The sequence below is a fragment of the Leptidea sinapis genome, chromosome 16 (genome assembly GCF_905404315.1).
Source record: "Leptidea sinapis chromosome 16, ilLepSina1.1, whole genome shotgun sequence".
Classification (NCBI taxonomy): Eukaryota; Metazoa; Arthropoda; class Insecta; order Lepidoptera; family Pieridae; genus Leptidea; species Leptidea sinapis.
In genome coordinates this window covers 8,260,999-8,283,611 of record NC_066280.1, presented here as the reverse complement: position 1 = coordinate 8,283,611, position 22,613 = coordinate 8,260,999, and the positions used below count along the sequence as shown (strand labels likewise).

General features: G+C 33.0%; 1 protein-coding gene across 1 annotated transcript in view; it reads right to left on the bottom strand.

Moving 5' to 3' along the window:
• Window positions 1-1,751: 1,751 nt before the first annotated feature.
• The window catches only part of LOC126968677 (leucine-rich repeat-containing protein 24), a 97,224-nt gene continuing 76,362 nt past the window's right edge, over window positions 1,752-22,613 (bottom strand). The window contains exon 2 of the mRNA XM_050813723.1: window positions 1,752-4,694. Within this exon, the coding sequence (XP_050669680.1) occupies window positions 2,355-4,649 (2,295 nt within the window). The 5' untranslated portion in view covers window positions 4,650-4,694 and the 3' untranslated portion in view covers window positions 1,752-2,354. The remainder of the gene's footprint in view (window positions 4,695-22,613) is intronic.

The window sequence follows — 22,613 nt, the reverse complement described above, 5'->3', positions numbered from 1 at the left end:
TTAGTCACAAACTGTTTATTTCAGTTAAATAAAAAAAAATGGTTTTTAGTAAGCCTTATAATCGAATGAAAACAAATAGTTCAATGCTTCAGAAAATATTCAAAATAAATTAAAAAAAATTACGTACGCATATTATTATTTCAAACATAAACTTAGTATACTAGCGTAATCGGCGAACCCTGTGTAATAGTGAGATATCTAGGAATAGATGGACCGTGAAACCATTTAGAAACAATTAGTGTCCATTAGTCTCCTGTCTCTTGGACCGCATTTTAATTTTAGTGTTTTATCATATTTGTTCGTGTTTAAACGGATATTCATTAAAAAAAGACGTATGGCACACGGGGACTGCCGCGGTAAAGCTATTGCATAGCATTTTTTATCGACTTATGCAATTTTAATTAATTATTTATTTTATTTATGTAGTATTTTTTTTTGATAAATTAATTTAAAAAAAAGCAAACGGGAAGTGACTAAAATTTTACTTGCAAGATTTATTTACAGACAGACAACGGGACAGGTGAAACTAAATAAAAATGCTTGTCATAATAATAAAAATTAAAAATACGTGATAAAAAAAATCAAGACGTAACCCCAGGCTCGAACCTGGGACCTTCTGCACAAAAAGCATACGTGATATAGATCTAGTAAGTAAGTGTTAGGTTATATTCGTTACGGAATTTCTGGATTCGGTATCCACGCTCAAGGCCCGCGATAGAAGCTATGCAATAGCTTAAAAATATATTGGTGTCGTGTTCTGTGTATGATTGTGTTGTTATCTACAGCAATAAACCAAATAAAAATTCTTTTCACTGGTATTGGTACCGATTCTTCTATACTGCTTTCGTGGTGCTTATTTTCGTAGAACATACTCGTAGTCATTAAATATATTTTTTATAACATTTTACATACGCAGTAAACACTCTATTTTCTAAAGATTATTTTAATTAAATAGAATATGTGTTAGAAAATAAGGTATTGTATACGCGAATATGACGCTGCTTATCAATAGTATTTGTCATAGGGATTGTCTAAAAGCAAAGTTACACACTTCACTAACACATCTGTAAAACTAACACACATGAACATTTTTAATTTAGTCTCGCCGTATTGAGGGTAGTGTTTGCCTATTTATATTTGGCTAGTATACTAAGCTAGGATTTAAAACATAATAAAGAAATTTTATGAAAGTACCTGCAATTATTTCAAAATACTATTTCGTTTTGTTTTCCGTGACACAGACAAAATTAGAATATTACTATAGATAAAATGACGCATACCATAACGTCAAGTTTTAGTTAATTAAAACCAAGAATATAACAAATATATGACAGCATTAATAATACCTGACATTATTATTGTCTAAATACAATACAGTCAAATACTCAAAGGAAATTACTGAAACAAGTGCCATTGTTTGAACACAATCACCAAATGTTTCCTTTTCCTGAGTTTCGGAAGCGTTAGAAGTTATTTACCTTTAAGATACTACTTGTTTGATCAGTAAAGAATAATACAATACTAGTAGTAAGTACGATAAATGACGAATATAAGCTTTACAAATAAAATACAGCACAATTCATAAACATGTTAGTATTAAGTAATTCACAGTAATTATTAACAAAGAAAATTTTCATCAAATAAATCATTCTATTTTTAAGAAGACTTCTGGAATTTATATTCTTTCATTTACCAGTAAAATTTAGTGCGGAGGATAAATGTAATAAAAACTGAATAAAAAAATGCCTGTATAAAAAATATTATTGCTTCTTTTAGTAATATTTTTAAGAACTATAACAGCTTAGTATTTATTTTAAAACAATAATTATTAAATAAGTTAGCAGTCTTAAACCGCAAGCTTTCAGGCTACAAATATTTCATTCTAACAACCAGTTTTATTTTCAAAGCAATAACAGAAATTCTTACTTTATAATAAAACGCTTCACGCCGGGTTAGTTCTATACTAAAGTAACTACTATTTTAGACTTGGCACATTTCAACATTCGCTCCGCTATTTCTAATAAAGAATTTCTGAAGTTGTAATAAATAACATAAATGTATAACGGTAAAGTCGAGATTGCTTAAATTTAGCCACAAAATTACTCGTAAGAGAATACATTTGTAACTATATTATCTAATTTGACTAGAGCTAAATTTCCGCTGGTATCGGATATAACATAATGAATAAAAAAAGAACATTGAATGAAAATTGTATAAAAACTTATATCAAGAGTGTATACCAAATGCACTGTACATCACTGCTATATATACATAATATTTTCATACTCAGTCGCTTTATCACTTTATTAGCGTCTAAATTGCCCTGTTTACGCGTTATCGTGCCGTCGACGTCGTCAGATGTCGTTAGTGTCTCCTACATAACCCTCGTCTGGGCTCTCCGAACAAATATCGGCCGCACATTTAGCGTTAGATACTTGGGGCAGCGGCTTAAGGACATTTTCTGGGCCTTCAGCTGCTCTTGTATCAGTTGTTTGCGTATCCACACATCTGGTCTCAACCTGATAACACCTTCCCGGTGTCTCAGCGATCCCAACCGGGACCATTACAGCGCACGTCCCTTTTGGACTCCAAGGAGCACACGCTTCAGGCGCACAACACTGCACTGGCTCAGATTTATAGCCTTCAGGTGGAGAAGGTACAAACTCTTCATTAAAGTAAACGGTACCATTACCGACAAATGCGATTTGACGGTTCCGTGGCACAGGATAACCTTCCAGAGTACGTCGTACATTGTTAGCGTTAAATACTTCATAATTAGGACAAGGTGGTGAAGAGGCGTTAAACTCGTTGTCTTTCGCAAACTTACAAACGAGTTTTTGTCCTTTTGGCCGATTATGGGGTAGTGTTTGATAGAATGGCCCCACCATGGAGTAATTAGACATAATTGGCTGTCGACATGGATGTTTTGGGAGACCATAATCAAATGGATACCCATCATTATCTAAGAAACACCCTGGATTAAGATGAACATCAGCAGAATGTTGGTACATGGCATTCTGGGGCAAACTCATATTTGTCGTAGTCTGTTGATCTTGCCACGTCACTTGTCGCTGAACAGGCTGTGTGCTAAATACGCTGTCATCCTCAAAGCTATCGTTCGCATTTTGTGTTTTGTATACCGACGCTGTGTTCTCGTTAAGAGCATTGTTCGCAACGGTTTCCGCATCGTTAATTAGGTCAGGATTTCTATCGACAAAGCCTTTCATGTTATTGCTTTGATATGTGTCATGTGACTCAAAATCTCGATTAGTTTGTACTGTATAATGTAGAGCATGATGTGAGTGTGCATTTACTATCAAACTGCCGTTGTTTTTAGCCAGAGAACCATTTGTCCTTCCCGATGGTAAAATTTGATTACACATTGCAACATCTTTACCACTTTCCTTCTTTTTTCGACTTCTAGTATCTGTTTTAAATTTAAGCAAAACAACCGCTATGATGGCTATAAGTAAAACTATTATAAGAAATATCACTGTCACTATCACAACTAAATGCCTATGAGGAAAAGTTACGACAATTACTACGGGTTCTTCTTTAACTATAATTTTAATAGTGTAATTCATTCTCGCCTTGCCAGCAGAATTTTCCGCCAAGCACGAATACGTACCATTGTCATCTGTTCCAATATTGTATATATACAGTTCACTTTTTTTATCTATAACACCATTTTCAACGAAAAAAACATGATGAGGCTCGGCGGCCGAAGTTGAATAGTTTCGAATAAGTTGGCCTTGATAAAACCATTGTATTTTCGCTTCTGGCACGGCTTTCACCATGCACTCTAGTGAAACATTGTTTCCAATATTCGTTTCTATAAACAAAGTTGTAGGGGCTATTTTCGGCAAGCAAGCCAGATCAAATTCGTCGATACTCGTGATTGTACGCTTTTTGAGCCGTTCAGGTTGAGAGCAAATTGGCTCAACTGCGTGTGGCATATTGAAATTCGATAGCCAACTGTGTAAATCTCTCAAATGACAGTCGCAATTCCAGTTATTATTTTGTAGATCGATCCCTCGCAACGTATCGGGAAACAAACTGTCGCCTTGAATATTTGATAATCTATTTCCATTCAATCTCAACCACTCCAAATGCTTTAAACCAGCAAAAGCCTCTGTTTCAATAGTCTCAATTTTGCAGTTACTGAGCTCGAGGGTATTCAAATACGACAGATGTTGAAAACAGTGTGTCTTAATGCTTGATATTGGATTATTGTTCAAAGAGAGCCTCATTAGAGAAGGAAAGAAGATGAAATTTGTAGACGGTATTACAGTAATATAATTGTTGGATAGATCTATCTCGACTAAATTGGCAAGGCCCCTGAAGGCGGCGTTATCGATTTTCTGCAAACGACATCTTTGCAGATAAATTTTCTGTAAGTCCAATAATCCTAGTTTGTGGAAGGTCTCCTTTTGTAAAACTTGCAAATCGTTGCCGGTAAAGTCTAATACTTGGGTTTCTGAGTCTAGAGAGTTCGGTATCGATTTGAGATCTTTGTCTGTGCATTCTACATACCGTTTACCGTTCTTCCATTTGCATATACATTGTGAAGGACAAGCGAAAGCCGGAAGAAGAAAACAGGTGGTGCAGAGGACTATGAGCCGCACGTCTAGACTCCGGTTTAATTTCATATTGCCTCAAGGCAGCGGCGGACTCGCAGGAGATGGTATCATTATCTGAAACAAAGAAATAACGAAAATTTAATAATGCTATGGTTAAAAAAAATTATTGTAGTAGGCGTCACTTTGCGGAAATCCATAACTATCCAAATCTTTTGAGTTTTCTTTAGTGTTGTTGAGAGTCAAATCAATGGCATGAGTCTCGTGCCAGAGTTTTGCGAGTCAACATCTCGTGTAGAGGTGAAACACGTGTCGAATTGTTTAAAGACAAATATTGGCGGAATTAACACTAAAGAAAACTCAAAACGTTTGGAATGTTATGGTTATTCATTTTGTACACTTATTTTATTCTTGTTCACTCAAGTTCACAATATAGTTACAAGTAAGTGGTCAATTATTACAAAAATGTATAATTAACGAAAGTTTTGTATTTATTTTATAATTTACTTAATGTTTGAAAGGTTTTAGTGTCACTATTGTGTTATTATTTAATGTAATTCTCTCAAATGAGCCAAATTATTATTTAGTAAGTTAATATTAATAAAACCTCATTTATGCAATTTAGTTTGAGTAACCGCTCTAATAACTATAACTTTAAGATAAATTATACAAATACCCAAATAGAAGAAGCTCTGCATGTTAAATTTTTAGGAGTACTTTTAGATAAAAACCTAAAATGGAAAGAGCATGTAGACATGGTATGCCAAAAAATTGATAGATATGTTTATGTGTTATATAGATTGCGTAAAACGGCTTTACCAAGTACAGTCCTGGCAGCTTATCATGGTTATGTCGCATCAGTACTTCGATATGGGCTCATCTTGTGGGGAAACTCTAGCGAGGTTAATAGGGCTTTCATAGCCCAAAAGAGATGCTTAAGAGCTATGACAGGAGCTTTTTACTTAGATTCGTGTGAACCACTGTTTAAAGAATTACGTATTTTTCCATTTCCCTGTATGTATATATACGAAATATGTATCTTTGTCAAACAACATGACCATTTATTTACAAAACCAAGAGATATTTATCCGAGAAATACAAGAAACGGTGACAGACTGGTGACTGCACACAAATATCATAATGCATCCTACGGAAAATGTAGCTATGTCATGTGTATAAAAATATTGAATAAAATCTTAACAAATAATCCAAGCTTACGCGTATTACCCGTCCAACGATTTAAAAAGGATCTTTTTACATGGCTTATAGATAAATGTTTTTATTCCATAAATGAAATGTTGACACATTAGGTTAAATTAAATTGACTTTAAAGTATATATTAAATCTAGTCTTTAAATAATGCCATTTAAAAATAATAATTATAATTTAAATTGACCTAAGTGTTTAAAATATAGAGTTTATTAATGTTAATAATAACTAGAATTTTGTTAATAATAATTTAACATGCCAGAAATGGCCGATAACATTGATACATTAAAACTATTTACACCCATTGTTACATGTTTTCTAGCAAAATAAAGTATTTATTTATTTATTTAAAAAGACAGTTACAATTATTATTCGTGTTTTAATCCTTTAAAAAGAGTTTTAATTAAAATGTAGGTACATATTTTATTAAATTATGACTTTCTGTTGGAACACTTATTTACTAATAATATAATCTCTCGTCATTTTAAATGTATTCTTTGAACTTCGAGTTTGTTGAAGGATAAACAAAGAAAATAATTAAAAAGTTATATATTTTCCAAAGTACCTCAATTTGAAATTGTAAATGACATTGATGTGGGTACGTAGATGTCAGACCCAAATGTATTTTGTATTTAAAATCATGAGTTCAACAAATAAACATTAAACAGATAGCAATAAAATTTCTGTATAAGTAATTTACTGAGCTGGGAAAGATTTATGAAAACAGTATTCCTAAATTCCGTCATATTGTACTCGTTTGATGTGGAGCTGTTCTAGTTCATTTAAATTGTTATAAACGGAATGAATGTTATTCAATATGACGATGCGAATTATTGTAAAATAAAATATTAAACGATCTTTTTTTATTTTCATTTATATATGAGTGTATTTACCAGTGGGAGGCTCCTTTGCACAGGATGCAGGCTAGATTATGGGTACCACTGCGGCGCCTTATTCTACCGTGAAGCAGTAATGTGTAAACATTATTGTGTTTCGGTCTGCAGGGCGCCGTAGCTAGTAAAATTACTGGGCAAACGAGACTTAATATCTTATGTATAAAGGTGACGAGCGCAATTGTGGTGCCGCTTAAAATTTTTGAGTTTTTCAAAAATCCTGAGCTACATTGTTATGGGCAGAACGTATCAATTACCATCATAGCTGAACGTCTTGCTCGTTCCATCCCTTATTTTCATAACAAAACCCTTATTTTACGATCAGGCTTGTTCTTTTGATAATAAACTAATAAGCAGATAAATTACAACAAGAAGTAGTGCATTCTTAATAATATTTAAACGGGCTCTTAAGTAAAATGGGCAACAAAAACATTTGAAGCTTGTGTTGAATAATTACAACATTCATCCAGTCCATGGAAATCAGCGTTATTGAAGTCCTAAAACAAAAATGCCCAAATATTCTGAGGCCAACCAACGTATGTTACGTCAGATGTACAGATCAAGTTAAAGACAGACAGATACATAAACCGCTGGCTACGTCAGCCATTGCGATGCGAAAAGCTGCATATATAATTAACATTTAAATACCGAATTAAATCATTGATCCTGATCTTAGTATAATCTATTAATTTCATCGTATTAGAAGAATTTCGTGGCAATTAGAAAATTTCTATCTTTCCTATAAAGGTTGCAGTATTTTTTTTGTATTTTCGTTAATGAATCTAATACTAATAGTTATACACCCTGGATAATCCAAACTACAACACAAAATTTTTGGGTTTTTCAAGAATCGCAAAAATTTTTGGGTTTTTCAAGAATCCTGAGCGGCACTGCATTGTAATGGATAGGGCCTATCAATTACCATCAGCTGAACGTCCTGCTCGTCTAGTCCTTTATTATCATAAAAAATTTTATTATCATAAAAAGAAAGGTTAAAGATCTTATTTGAAAAACGGCCATTCTCATTATTAGCACAGCTATTCATTTAAATGCAAATTTGAGGGATGGCGAATAAAAGAAAGAACATTATTTTTAATTATACGAAAGTTCTTTTGAAATCGACATTCTAGCATCAAATGAATGCATTTTATATACACAAATTTTTGTTCCGTCTACAAATACAGGGCTCTATGGTTGTATCTGAATAATGTATGTGCATTATGTATGGCATTGGTCATCCTATTTCATCTCCTTACTTATACTACCCTTTGCTTTTGTTTACGCAGGCCTTGGGTTGAGATACGAAATTGCTTCCAATATGTTTTCGATTTTAAGGGATTTCCACATTTACATACACAATAAAACTACTGGATGGTTGTAATAGATTAAATTGTGACTTCATATTTGTTTTAATCATAGGAAATACCATAAATACAGATACAATACTATGTCCGGCCACAAAGAAACACAAAATATTTTACTTTCAACCACTGACCTGTATAAATACCACTGGACAGGCTGTTCTATATGTTTGACAGCGATTTTATTGTGCCTATTTGAAGCGCCACTCGCGAGCGTCCAGAGAACTAATTTTGACGTATAATACAAATGGCTGCGAGAGAAGCGTACAATACTCTGAAGCATTTTTGCATTTTGAATTAATTTCGGTCGCTTTCCGTGTTATTTATACTTTAGCAATCAACGTAATAAAGTACACATTTTTTTGTACGTAGTTTTTCTATCGATGCTTGTTTAGCTGAGGTTGTCATTACTGGATTTAGTACCGCAGACTCTCGCTATATATACATATGGCCAACAGCGCCAAAATGGCGAATATCAAACAGGCACAAAAGCACATTGACAGCCGCCACTTCAGTGGTATAAAGAAGAGATCAGTGCTTTCAACCGAATTAATTTTAAATAATCAAACCAAGTTGCGTAATTAAAAAAAAAAAAATTTAAAAAATAGAAACCAATTACGTGTTTTTGGATCTCAAATGCATCAAATATCAAACAACCTTTCTATATGATGTGTTTTTAACGTGATTATTATGAAAGTGAGGGTTCACTTCCAGGATTAATACACAAATAAAATTTGAAAAACAAAATTTTATGAACGATGCGGGACTCGAACCCACGACCTCCGGCGTTCCGTGCCGGTGCTCTAACCAACTGAGCTCAGTTCGAGTCCCGCATCGTTCATAAAATGTTGTTTTTAAAATTTTATTTCTGTATAAATACCTTTCAAAGCAGAACAAATTAGTCAAACTGCCCGCTATTATATATATATTTTTTAGTAGCATATGTATCGTTTACCCTGTACAAACTGTATATATAGTTGTAATGTTTAAGTCATCTAAATCAATGCTTTATCTTCAAAGGCGTCGATCAATATGTGTCGACCTTCAGTATTGTATTACCAATAGACGTCAAGTTAACCCTAGCTAAGATGAACTTAGACACGACTAACAAAGTTAAATATTGTACAAATGTTAGATATATTTATCCAGTTGGATGGGTACGATGTTGGCAATGAAATAACATTGAATAGGAAAGACTCCAGACAAAAAAAAAATAACATTCTGTCGTCTAACTTATCGTCTCAGGCTGAAATAATAAGATAGGCGAGTCACTCGAACCGGAATGAATCAATAAACCTATTTACATATTTTTCTGTAACTTCGAACCGGATTATACACTATATATTTTTATACGATTATTTCGACAATTGAATGACGCACAGATTCAATTATCGTTGAATTTCAAGGAGCTTTCTTCCTCGTACCACGAAGCTGTGGAATGAGCTTCCTTGTGCGGTGTTTCCGGGACGATACGACATAGGTACCTTCAAAAAAAGCGCGTACACCTTCCTTAAAGGGCGGCAACGCTCTTGTGATTCCTCTGGTGTTGCAGGAGAGTGTGGGCGGCGGTGATCACTTAACACCAGGTGACCCGTAGGCTCGTTTGTCCTCCTATTCCATAAAAAAAAAAATAATATCAAAAAAATCTAATGTAATCATAATCTGTAATATTATATTAATCTCTGGTCTCTGTAAATATATTTTATTGAATTTTTTTTTTTTTGATAAATGTATATTTTATGAATCAATCAATCTCAGTTTCTTTTTATATATTTCCTATTAAATTATGACATGTTTAGTCTTCGTGAGAATATATTCCGTTCATTGAATCCAGATTTGATTTTGAGTTGCTTATCTATTTTGAAATACAGAGAAATGCTTTATTGGAGATTAAAAAGGTACATAAGAATTGGTTGCGCCTTCAAGCAGTCGGTCATTATCGAAGTCAATCTACAACATTGAAAATCAAGAATATTGGTAACTATATATGGTGTTTATTGTCAAACGGCCAAACAAATATATGTTTTGGCTTATTTTATATTAACAATCCGGGGTAGATGCTATTCCATGTTGACGAACTAGGCGACATAGCTAGTTTGTTTTAAGAATTATGCATATTATTAAAATTATCGCTGAAATGGAATGAATCAAAACTAAAACAGTGACAAATTATATTTTAGTATAAATGAAACCTTTTAACGTGACTATTAGGAGTTGAGTTGTTACTCGTAATAAAATAATTGGCTCAGCCACAGGCACGTTAACTGTTTTACGTTTTGCTATTACACCATGTACCCGGTTAATTAAATATGTACATGTTTCATGTTTTTAGAATTTTTGTGTTTCAATAAAACGGTTTTAATGTTGTAATCATAGATATTTTTTACGTCTAGATAGATTCTCTTGCTGTTAAGCAACCTATAAAAACAGGCCAGGATTATTAGTTTAGTGTGCATTATAAGCTTCGTCTTACACTCGCGATTTGTGTGACTGTGCGTGCATTTCTCAAAATAGAACTTAGTTCTAAACTAAATTTTTCCATGTTTTCACAGCTGTCATAATGTATCTAGAGGTATATGTAATCTAAGGCTGTGATTAATTTACTGTGCAGTGTAGAATGTTTTACTCAAATAAATATATTTTGGTAATTATCTGGAATAAATACATTCAAATTTAATTTTTGTTTGTAATATTATTGTGATTTTCCAAGTTCTTATTGCAAAATCATTTGGCGTTTCTTAAATAGTAATCTAATTAATTGATCTTGAATTTAAGAGATTTTAAACCTTGTTTTAAAATGTCAAAGATGCCAGTTGTAATATAACCTTTATGCTCCAGAAAGCGAGAACTTAAAGGAATTATAATCAACTAATTAATTTAAAGCCAAAAATAACTTCGGAGCCCCAACCACGTATCAACATCTTTACAGAAATACGACATAGATACGTAAAAGTGTAATAGGTACTTACAAATGTCAGTCTCGTTTGACACACAGTCCCTTCAAGGTTCAAAAGTAATTTCCAAATGTTAATCGATTCTGAGCTCGGGTAGATTGGGGTGAGCAGGAAAAGTTGTAAGATTAAAACCGGCTTCACCCTCTAGAATTACTGATCATAGTAGACGCCTCCAGCTAGCTTATATTACTTGGGGTGGATTTATTAGAAAAATATCAACGTATTTCTGCACATCATTGTCATTGATCAATTTAACCTCTACTGCGATAAGTTTTGAAGAAAAACAGCAACATTCATCAAATTAATTAATATACTTATTTTAAACCCAGTCTTGTATTTTAAGGAAAAAAAATACCTAGTATTCTTTTTCTTTTCTTCGAAGAATATTTTAAGTGTAGCCGCAAAAGACTTATTAATAATTTAATCTTAATAAATACCTAGGTTAGATAACTTCAGTTACTAATAAATATGCTTTTATATTTTATGACGTAATGTAACTACAATAAAAGTTATTATTAATTGAAGTTTTAGCAATAAATAAAATATTTTTTGGTACAGACTGCTTTTGGCTTTAAATAATATATCTGGCCACGAACCTTTAGATTTACTGACTGTTTCAAATAGCGATAAAATTTCGATGAATTTTGAATCAGAATCTGAAATTATCAGAAATAAAATATGAAAATAAAATTTTATGAACGATGCGGGACTGGAACCCGTGACCTCTGGCGGTGCGTGCGTTCTTCCAACTGAGCCAAACGTTCGAATGACGTATCGTTGATAAAATCTTGTATGCTTTTTTCAACTCTCAGGTTGTGGCTTTACCTACAGGATCTACTTTACAGTAGATAACTTGCTCAACCCCAATATTTGCATATAAGGAAATTGACTTGAAATGTCGCTCTTTCAAATCTTAATATTTTGTTATGTGGAGTTGGAATCCCGCAATGTTCATAAAATTTTGTTTTCAGTTTTATTTGTGTAACTAGCAGACCCGACAGACGTTGTTCTGTCAATAAACGGTTCGAGAGATAAGGTAAATGCGTGGGTGGGATCATGACACGACAAACTATATATGTAAACCTTCCTTGAGCTTCAACGAATCTATTAAAAAATTTCATTGAAATCGGTCGAATAGTTTAGGAGTTATTAATTTTAACAGCAGTCCCACCGCTTCGATTTTTTATGGCAGTTGTTAGAAGACTTGTTGTAATATCTATCGATAGTACGACATAATGTCTACATTATATAGGACAGACATAGGACTGACACCTAGCTCTGCAAATGTCCTGGGGTCGCCATACTCAAAATAAATCACTGTAATTCTGTATTCTTCAACAGTTCATTTCATTATTGTGGTTTAATTTTGACCTCGATAAAGATATATGAAATTGCGGGAATTATTGAAGTTTCTAACATAAAAAGTATTCCAAATTTAAATAAAAAGGAATAAGTTTTTAAGTTGAAACAATAATATTATCTATAGCAAGGCTAGTTCTAGGTACCTATATATATTCAAACTAGGATCCAAATATCAATATTTTCATCAAAGATAATACATACGAATATATTCTTTAACTGTTTTAATATTATTACTGTTTCAACAACTCACTTTATCTTGAAACTTATCCCAATACTACATACATCTTTACACTTATGTGTATTATACGAAATCTACCTTATAATTTTGGAAGGAAATGAAAAACCAACTTTTCAAATTCCATTCACTGAACGTCCAATGTTGTAAGCAAACTTTTGATTTGAAGTTGAAGTTTGAACAAATAAATTAAAGAGACGTCGAAGTTAAGAAGATTTGGACTTGAAGTAGAACAAGAGTATTATAACGGAAGCCAAATGATTAAAATAAAAATGAATGGACGATGCGGGATTCAGACCTGTGCCTCTCGGGCAACGTCCCAGTGCTCTTACCAACTAAGCCAAGAGTCCGCATGACGCATGATCCGTTAATCTAAGTATGTTTGTTCAACTCTCGGGTTGTGGCTCCATCTACAATATCTAAATAACAGATGATAACCTGCTCAATCACAATAATTCCATATTAGGAAATTGACTTGACATGTCACTCCTTCAAAGTCCTTCACTTCTGGGATTAAATATACAAAAATTTTGTGAAAAATTTAGCTAGTTATGTAGCTAGTTATCTAATGAGATTTAACATCATTTTTTTTCAAGATGACGAGCGTAATTTAAATGCCTCTTAGGCTTACAAGTATAGAGCGTACTGTTGCTTCTCAATATATTCTTGATAATGTAGTGTATGTTCATAGACACATAAGTGAATTTGCTAGAAACTGTCATAACCATAATGTTAACACCAGGAACAGACATAAACATATAACACCTACTACTCGGCTAAGTCGAGTTAGTAAGTCTTTTGTGGGTCGATGTATAGGTATGCTTTTAGAACAAGATCCCAGAAAATGTTTGAAACAAAAGTATTACGTTATTCAAAAGAATTGTTTGAAAACGTTTGAAAAAAACGTTTGTGTGGTAAAGGATACTATAACATAAATGACTTTCTTAATGATACCACACCATTGGGAGTGGGGCAACCGTCCTCAGGCTATTAAATAATAAGTTTAATTGTACAATATTACTTACAAACGTTTCTTCAGTTTTTTTTTTACACACAAATATAAAATTATGTCCTCTTGATTGCATCACTTAATAAATCAATAATATAAAATCATTATTTGATAGAATAAGTTTAACTGTAGAAACAGTTCCTATTTCAAAAGGAGTTAGTGTTAAATGCGCCTGTAACACTCCAGTCCCATTCAGTACTTACTGGGTTCATTTGAATACAGCAGTGTCAAAGGAATACCGGAACGAATTCACATTCAATATTCCACATTAACAACAAGACTCGAACCCGATGTTTCGTATAATTGATGTAAGTGCGGATCATCGCTGGGATTTCATTTATTGAGAATTGTAATCCTTAACCTATTAGGATTGTACCAGTCTAGATGAAATAAATTGAACGAGATTACGTCGTTGTAGCTTTGTTGGCATCTTTTTTATTGAAAATATTTTTGGTGTACATTTATGTGTCACCGTAGCTTAGATATTATCGTCACGGCTTTTAATATTACACAATCCATATCCAGTAGCTTATCAAGCTAATCTATTGAAACCAACCTGTGGCTATGGCTAATAGATAAATCCTTTTTTTATGAAAATAAGGGTCGAGACGAGCTGGACGTTCAGCTGTTGGTAATTGATACGCCCACACATTACAATACAGTGCCGCTCAGGATTCTTGAGAAAATACTGAGCGGCACTTCAATTGCGCTCGTCATCTTAAGACATAAGATATTAAGTCTCGTTTGCCTATTAATTTCACTAGCTACGGCGTTACACATTACTGCTTCACGGCAGAAGTAGGCGCCGTTGTGGTACCCATAATCTAGCCGACATCTCATCTCGAGCCTCCCGGTAACAGTATTTTTTGAAAGTGATAATCCTCACTTCTGGGATTAATTATACAAATAAAACTGAAAACATACAATTTTATGAACGATACGTCACTTGAACGGTTAGCTCGAGTTGGAAAGAGCGCTCGCTAGGAACGCGACAGGTTGCGAGTTCAAGTCCCAAGTTTTATGGAAAAGAGGAAAACGAGCGTAAGGGTCAGGTGCTAAGTTATCACCGCCGCCCACATTCTCTTGCAACATCAGAGGAATCACAGAAGCATTACCAGCCTTTAAGTAAGGTGAATCTTAACGAATGTCGTATTATCCCGGGAACACCGCACAAGGAAACATTTATTTATTTAAAGATAAGATTAAGAGGAAATATTTTTATAGTTGTGTGTAATAAAAACTCAAATCTCCTTGCATTCAAGGAGATTTGAGTTTTAAAACCATTGTTTTAAAAGTAATTTTTTCAGTAGAATTAAATTTTATTAGTGATTAACGTTATTTTTCTCACACTACAACACGTTTTTGATACTTATAGACAGTTAGAGCAGTAACATTCTACCTCTAACCACTTTGTTTAACGGGTTGTCTTGCCTATTTTTATGCAGTGCTAGTCAGAACCCTTGAAAAACCCAATAGTCTAAGTCTGAGATCTATTAAGCAGTACTTTGACTTTGCTTAGTCTTAACTTGTGTAAAACTTAGTAGTTGTGAGTTCAAGTCCCGCATCGTTCATAACGTTTTGTTTTCAGTTTTATATAGCATAGTATATATCGGCGCAAATACTACAACACGAATTGAAAGCATGTGCACGTGCACCAAGCCTCATAAATACGGCCGCATATCAAAACACGTGGATTAGCACGTGCGCCGGGTCCTATAAATACAGCCGCACGGTCGACACTTGAGTCTTCTCCTTCCCACAAGCACACAGCCGGTCTGAGGTTCGAGTCTCCTTAGGAGACGCTCCGCGACTGTTGTTGCGTAGTCTTTGCGGCCTCCACGGACCACGTCCTACTTCGCTGTGAAAGCCAGGGCTGCTAACAGCACAGAGGAGGTCTTAGTCGGTATGGGGTGTCCGCTTACGCGGACACTCGAGTTCGACATATTACGCCCCGTTCCGGGGCGTAAATACGTAACAGTATTTCCTCCTCTCAAAAAAAAAAAGACACTTGAGTCAGTCGTGCTCGGGCTGTCGTACGGTACGGACCTCTCTGGGACGTCGTAACGCTGCCCGTTGAATAAACGAAAGTCATAAAATACCTACTCGTGTAGTTTTCTTTAGAAGAACCAATGAGTGATCTTCAGCAAGATAGCAATTGTGATGTCAACAGTAATGACGTCACACCTTTTAAAAACAATACAGAGGTTCTTTCTTCGTCATATATAATAAAGGGGATATTAATGCACGGTTCTTGTCTGATTCTAAGCAGGCATCCTAAAATTGCATAATATTTATAAAAAAGGCTAAGTTGTTATATGATTTAAAAGATGAGCTGATGGTTTTTTATCACTTCTTTTCCCCATGTCAAAGCTAGCTTAGCTTCAGTACTTGTCAGTACTTTTAGTAAATTAATATATTTCTTTTTATTTCTAGGAAAATAATCGCTACGGTTTAATATTTGTGTTACAAAAAAAAAAAACAAGTTCGTATCTCTAATATGAATCTCCACACGATAAAATATTTGTCAAACAAAAAAGAATAATTGCATTATCATAGATTTTAATTTAATTTCGATTAACAAACTCTTAATACTTAAAAATCTTTTTTGATTTCTAGTTCGGCTTGCAATCAAAGCGTATTTTAACTGTGAGTAATATTAAATACCATTAGTAAGAAATCATATGTAATAGCGAGATATCTGCATATTTTATTTAAGGCATAACAATACTTTCTCAGATTGGTAGACAAAGGTTTCCAAAATACTCGTTTATTTCAAAAAATATACGAGAATGTCTTTCATTTCGTCAACAGCTTTCATCCGTTGTTTCATACAAGCTCATTGGACAAGAGCGATCTTAACGTGACCTTTTTTAAGCATGCTCTAAATTTAATCAGGTACGTTTAACCCGTGCATTTTATGCATACACAAACATATTTTATATTTAGTCTCAATAATATAGACTTTAAAATGCAATGATATAATTAGTTAAGATTGGGAGGGCCAGAAGACTCATAGCACAGGTTCTATCTAGTTTGAGCTCTGTCTCCCAACTGTAGTTTAACATTTTAAGAATAAGTATTGCTGTACTATTGCTATACTACATAATAGGAGAAATATACGTATTTGATTTGATTTTGATTTAAGTTTTTACTATTGCTGATAATGCTGATAGTTGGGTAGGCTATTTTAGACCTTCTTAGCATGTTAGGCTTTTTTGCGAGAGATGTTACAGTTATATTGACCAGAGGTAAATTTCCTGTCATTTGTGGGTAGAATATAGGTACAATAAAACATTGTAATAATAACATTTAATTGTAATAATATTGACACACTTTTACACAAATTATCTTGCCCCAAACTATGCATAGTAAAGCATAAAACAATAAAAAAGGCATTTTTTTCTCAAAATTGATTCCTTTAGAATTCTTTTTGATGTCATTTCTTATACTACTCTAGATACTACTACCGCTCCGGAAACAAATGGCGCTCTGAGAGAGAAGAAGCGGCGCAAGAAACTCTCCCAGCATTCTTTTTTTTGCGCTCTTTTCAATAAAAATATACAATATTGTACAGTCATTTCTATCGCTATAAAATAATCACAATCTAGTCCCGGCTGTCCGATCATTTAGATATTCAGCAGTGAAAAAATATTGAATTAGGCGTTACTTTACGAAAATCCATAATTATACAAATGATTTAAGTTATAATAAGTTATAATTCCGCCAATAAATATTGGCGGAATTAACACTAAAGAGAACTTAAATCATTTGTATCACAGTATTTGATCCATTGTAACTACTGTAGTTCAGCTACTCAAAGAACTTAATTTTTTCTTTATTAAAACTGTATTTGTAACTTTTAGTCATTTAATTTCTTCATTTCTTTTATGAGTTAGTAGATAAAGGAAATAAATAATTTTTGTTATCGACCCAGAACTGTTGAATCTTTTGCTTCAACAGTTCTGGGTCTTTGATAGTAACCTTCTTTATATAGTTAAGGTTACTATCGTTATATTCTTGTTATAGATTCATGGACATATGATGGACAGTAGAAACGATAATTTAGGAAGGACCATCTGGCATAAGAAAAAGAAACAGATGGGTAGAAGAAATAATAAACAGGGCAGGAAAAGAATGGAGAAGTATAGCACAGAAGATGACTTGATTTGATTTGATTTGAATATGGATATCGATGGATGAAGATAGATGGCCTATACCCAGAGTGGGGTTCCAATAACATAACTTTTATATTATACGCGTAGTCTTAAGATTATTAATATTCAAAAATAGTTGGAATTAATATTATTTATTGTTATGTAAGAGGTTGTTTATCTCCAGTAGGATACTTTCCATGAAATGACAACTCAAAAATATTGCTAACTCTTTATCTAAATTATATTAAAGTAATATTAATGTCTTATTAGGGTCTTTTAAAAGGGTTCCGTTGCCAAAGAACGGTACCCTTATAGATTCGTCATGTCTGTCTGTCTGTCCGTGCGTATGTCACAGCCAATTTATTTCGAAACTTTAGGAACTGTTCTGTTGAAACTTGTAAAGTAGATGTATTCTGTGAACCACATTAAGATTTTTAAACAAAAAAGGAAAAAAAACTCGGGGGTTCCCCCTACTTAGAACTGAAACTCAAACTTTTTTTCCATCAAACCATGCGTGTGAGGTATCTATATAGAATAGGTCTTCAAAAATAATTTCTTATATAATTTTTTTTCTAAACTGAATAGTTTGCGCGACAGACAATGCATCCCCCACTGTAACTTATAATTATATTATAAATTACGGTGGGGGACGCATTATATTATATTATAAAATAAGTAAATGTTAAAAATAAAAATATATGTATGATGTACATTGCCATGCAAACTTCCACCGAAAATTGGTTTGAACGATATTCAAATTCAAATTCAAATTCAAATATTTTTATTCAAAATAGGATTTATAATCACTTATTGAACGTCAAAATCTAACACCCATTCAAAAGAGACAGCCTCAGACCTGAGAAGAATGGGCGCAAGAAACTCGGCGGGCTTTTTTTTTTATATAAAATATGGATTACAATGTAATATCGTACAATAAACATTTATAATTAAAGAGCCTGAGGGTGTTCGCTTTAATCCCAGTCCGTGGTGTCATTAAGAAAATCGTTTATGCTATAATAACCTTTCCCACACAAAGATAGTATTAATATCGGCCGCACTGCCCCATAGCAATATACCATAGGACATCATACTATGAAAATAACTAAAGTATACTAATCTCGCCGTATGTATGTCAGTTATATCTACTAAGTAGTTTATTTATACGTCATAAATCGTTACAACGAACTACAAGAACTTTTATACTATGTCACTTACTGCTACATCTATAGAGAAAATTGAGTAGGATTGAAAGACTTTAATACTTACCTCGATAATAATTATTGATAACACGATTTAATATTGTAAAGCGAAATTGGTAAAGCAAATTTACTGTAACTGATAGAAATGTCTATTGTGAGGACAATTGCTATTGCGGAAGTCTTATCAGCCTTTGAAACTTGGTGACGACAACTTAAGCCGATTAGTCGTAGCTGTCCGCAGTGAGCTTCAGCCATTTCTATTACTAGATTACGAAATGTGTCTACAATTTGATTTCAGAATTATTTTATAAGCGATTAGATAAAGTGGTTCATTGTGCAACCGCCTATTTTATAAAAACTACCAAATCAAACGAATTTGTAAATATCCTTATTCTAAAATATGAATTTATTTAGTTTAATTTTAACCGACTTCAATAAAGGAGGAGGTTCTCATTTCGTCGGTGTGTTTTTTTTTATGTTTTTTACCTCAGAACTTTCGACTAGGTGAACCGATTTGGATAATTCTTTTTTTTATTTAAACAATAATCGTTACTAGAATTAGTTTAATTAATTAGATAGTATAAAAATACGCAATTATTTTTATTTATACTTTTTAGTGGATATTATATCTATTGTTTTGGAATAGTGTTTTTGAAGTCGATTGTTCTTTTTTTTTGTTATTTTTTTTTACACAATACTTTAATTGTTAAACATTTATTTAAATAAAATAGTTTTAAAGAATTAAAATGCGTGTTGGTGTGTTTATTGTAGAGTTAATCAAAGGAACTCTTTGCAACGGTGTCTTGTGAATTCTACTTATTTTGGCTAGCTCAATAATTGACGCCAGTTCGATAAAACAGTTCAACTTTTGAATGAAATATCTTTACAAAAAAAATAAAGACTTTTTGCACGATTTTCCACGTCCCAAATTAAAATCACTATTGTGGTTAATTTAATTAAGGCCTTTTAATAATAAGTACTGTTAATATCGGTTAAACTAAAAAAAAAGTAATTAGTAGTCTTATATAATTAATACGTTTAGCTTGCTACTGTTGCTGTTAGGCAACGCATGACAATAGGCCAGGTTTAATTATTTAGTGTGCATGACAGCTACGTTTTACACTCGCAAATGTTAGTTACTTTGTTTTAGTGTGTGTTGCTGAAAATAGAGGCTAACAGTTCGTCGCAATATTTTTCGAAGTGTTCACAGCTATCACAGTCTATCTAGTCGTACAAATTATCGAAGTTTGTAGTTTATAAATACTTAAATTTAATTTAAATATACAAGGTTCGTTTTATAACTATATAAATTCATTTAAACAAATCATCATTTTTAAACAGCCATCAATTGAGTCCTGTACTCGTAGTTTGATAAGTAACATAAGAAATTTCTGAAAAGGCTCTCATTTATATGGAGATAATAGAGTCATTTGAGTAAAAATATTCGTGTAAAACTAAAAACTTTAAAAAGAAAATTGCACGATACCGTCCCAACGTCCTAGATTATGTAATGTTCAAACTTTACTCGCTATGTCTCTTCTGCTTACATTTTAAATATTTAATCTTTAAATTATCATTTCATTCAACTAAATCCTGAAACTTCTACCGTTATTTTTGTATTCTTTTTAAGCTGAATTTTATTTGAAGCACACTCATTTATAACTACATAGTAGTTAACTTATTTCTGTGTTTTGTCATTTACATACTGCCATTTAGGTTTCTTCATTGATTTTTTTTATTTATATAAGGGATGAGACGCGTAGGATTTTCAGCTGATGGTAATTGATACGCCTTGCCTATTACAATGCAGTGCCGCTCAGGATTCTTGGAAAACACCCAAAAATTCTGAGCGGCACAACAATTACACTAGATAGTTATCACTATGATTAGAAATAACTACAACAGCATAAAATATTCAGACCTTTAGTTAACTTGATTCGTGTGAGTTAGTTGGCACTGCAGTAGTGCCATCTAACAGTTGGTAGCATCATCACGGTAGACGGACGTGCCCTATATAAGCCAGAGCACTAAGTTCGAGTAGACATTCCCTCTCCCGCCCTCTCCCTCCTTCCCTTTCCCAAGATCCCTCCCCCCCACCCCACACCCCTCTTATATTTATATATTATATATGTATGTATACATATCTATGTATTTATTTACCTTAGTTTTTAAGTTAGTTTTTAAGTTCTAGTCATTAGTCTTAAGTTAGGTTAAGTGATAGGTTACGATTAATATTACGTTATATCAATAGCAAATAGCCAGGTTTTCCCAGTTTCCTGGATTCCCCCCCCCCCCCCACAAACCTCATGTATTAGTTTTTTAAGCATAATAAAATTTTATCCCTCAATACGTAGATAGGGTTGTAGAAATAAGTTTTCTGATACCTACATATATAAGGCTTAATTGTAAATTGCTTTAATAAGTAGATTTAAGTAATTTTGTATATATAATTTAATACCAAATATAGAAATTAGGAATTTGTTTTTTTTTTTCGAGTAAACATTACTTATTGTGAATTGTAAGGGGAAGCTCTGCTCTAATTGTGACTGTCAGTGATTTTTGTAATTCAAAGTGGAAACTTTAAAATAACGATATAACAATTTTAGTAAGTCTGTTTATATTAGCAACCCCTTTAACATAAGTAACTTAGAAATCAATAAAAACCATGAAAAGGTTTTCTGTAATATCTTGAGATTTCCCCTTATTTTTAAACCTTAATAATATTTAAGTATTTTCCAATATTACGTCGTTATTAAACGAGCCCGTGTTTTCAATATAATGGAAATGAAAGCTGCAATTCTGTTTACCGCATAATGGATGCCATAATAATATCGATGAAATTTTATAGAATATGTTTCTGAATCATGCAAAGAGTTTTTTTTATGACCATAAGGGACGAGACGAACAGGATATGCAGCTGATGGTAGTTGATATGCCCTGCCCATTACAATGCAGTGCCGCTAGGAATTCTTGAAAAAACCTAAAATCCGCACAGCAACTACGCTCGTCACCTTGAGATATAAGATGTTAAGTCTCATTTGCCCAGTAATTACTCTAGCTACGGCGCCCTTCAGACCGAAACTCAGTAATGTTTACACATTACTGCTTCACGGCAGAAATAGGCGCCGTTGTGGTAATATATAATCTATTGGCTTCCTGTACAAAGGAGCCTCCCACTGGTATTCCCACAATAAACAAAAACCAATTTGGGAACAAAATATGTAGACGTCAATGACTATTTCGCACTATTCTCGCAAGTTTAAAACATAAATGAAATCTATTCGTATCATATGAGTTGTTATTTACTACATATTTGTTTATCTATAACAAGCACTTACTGACCCGAAATTCATAAAAAAAAAATTAACGAAGTAAGTTGAAATGTTAATGTAATAGTGTGATATCAAATTATTGTTATGCTAAAACATGGTCTTTAATAAATTAGAAGCAATTATTCATTTGCTTCACAAAAAACAATTTTCGCTAACTTTTAATATAGTTTCCTAACTGTTACAAATAAGTATCATTAAAATTGTTTTTGTAATTTAACTTTGAAATAAAATTTCTACACCAATTGCTTGCGATTGAACATAATATGTCTATTCAATTTATTGTTGTGAAATCAGTTCAAATGATTCTTGTTATTGAATTTTTCCTCTA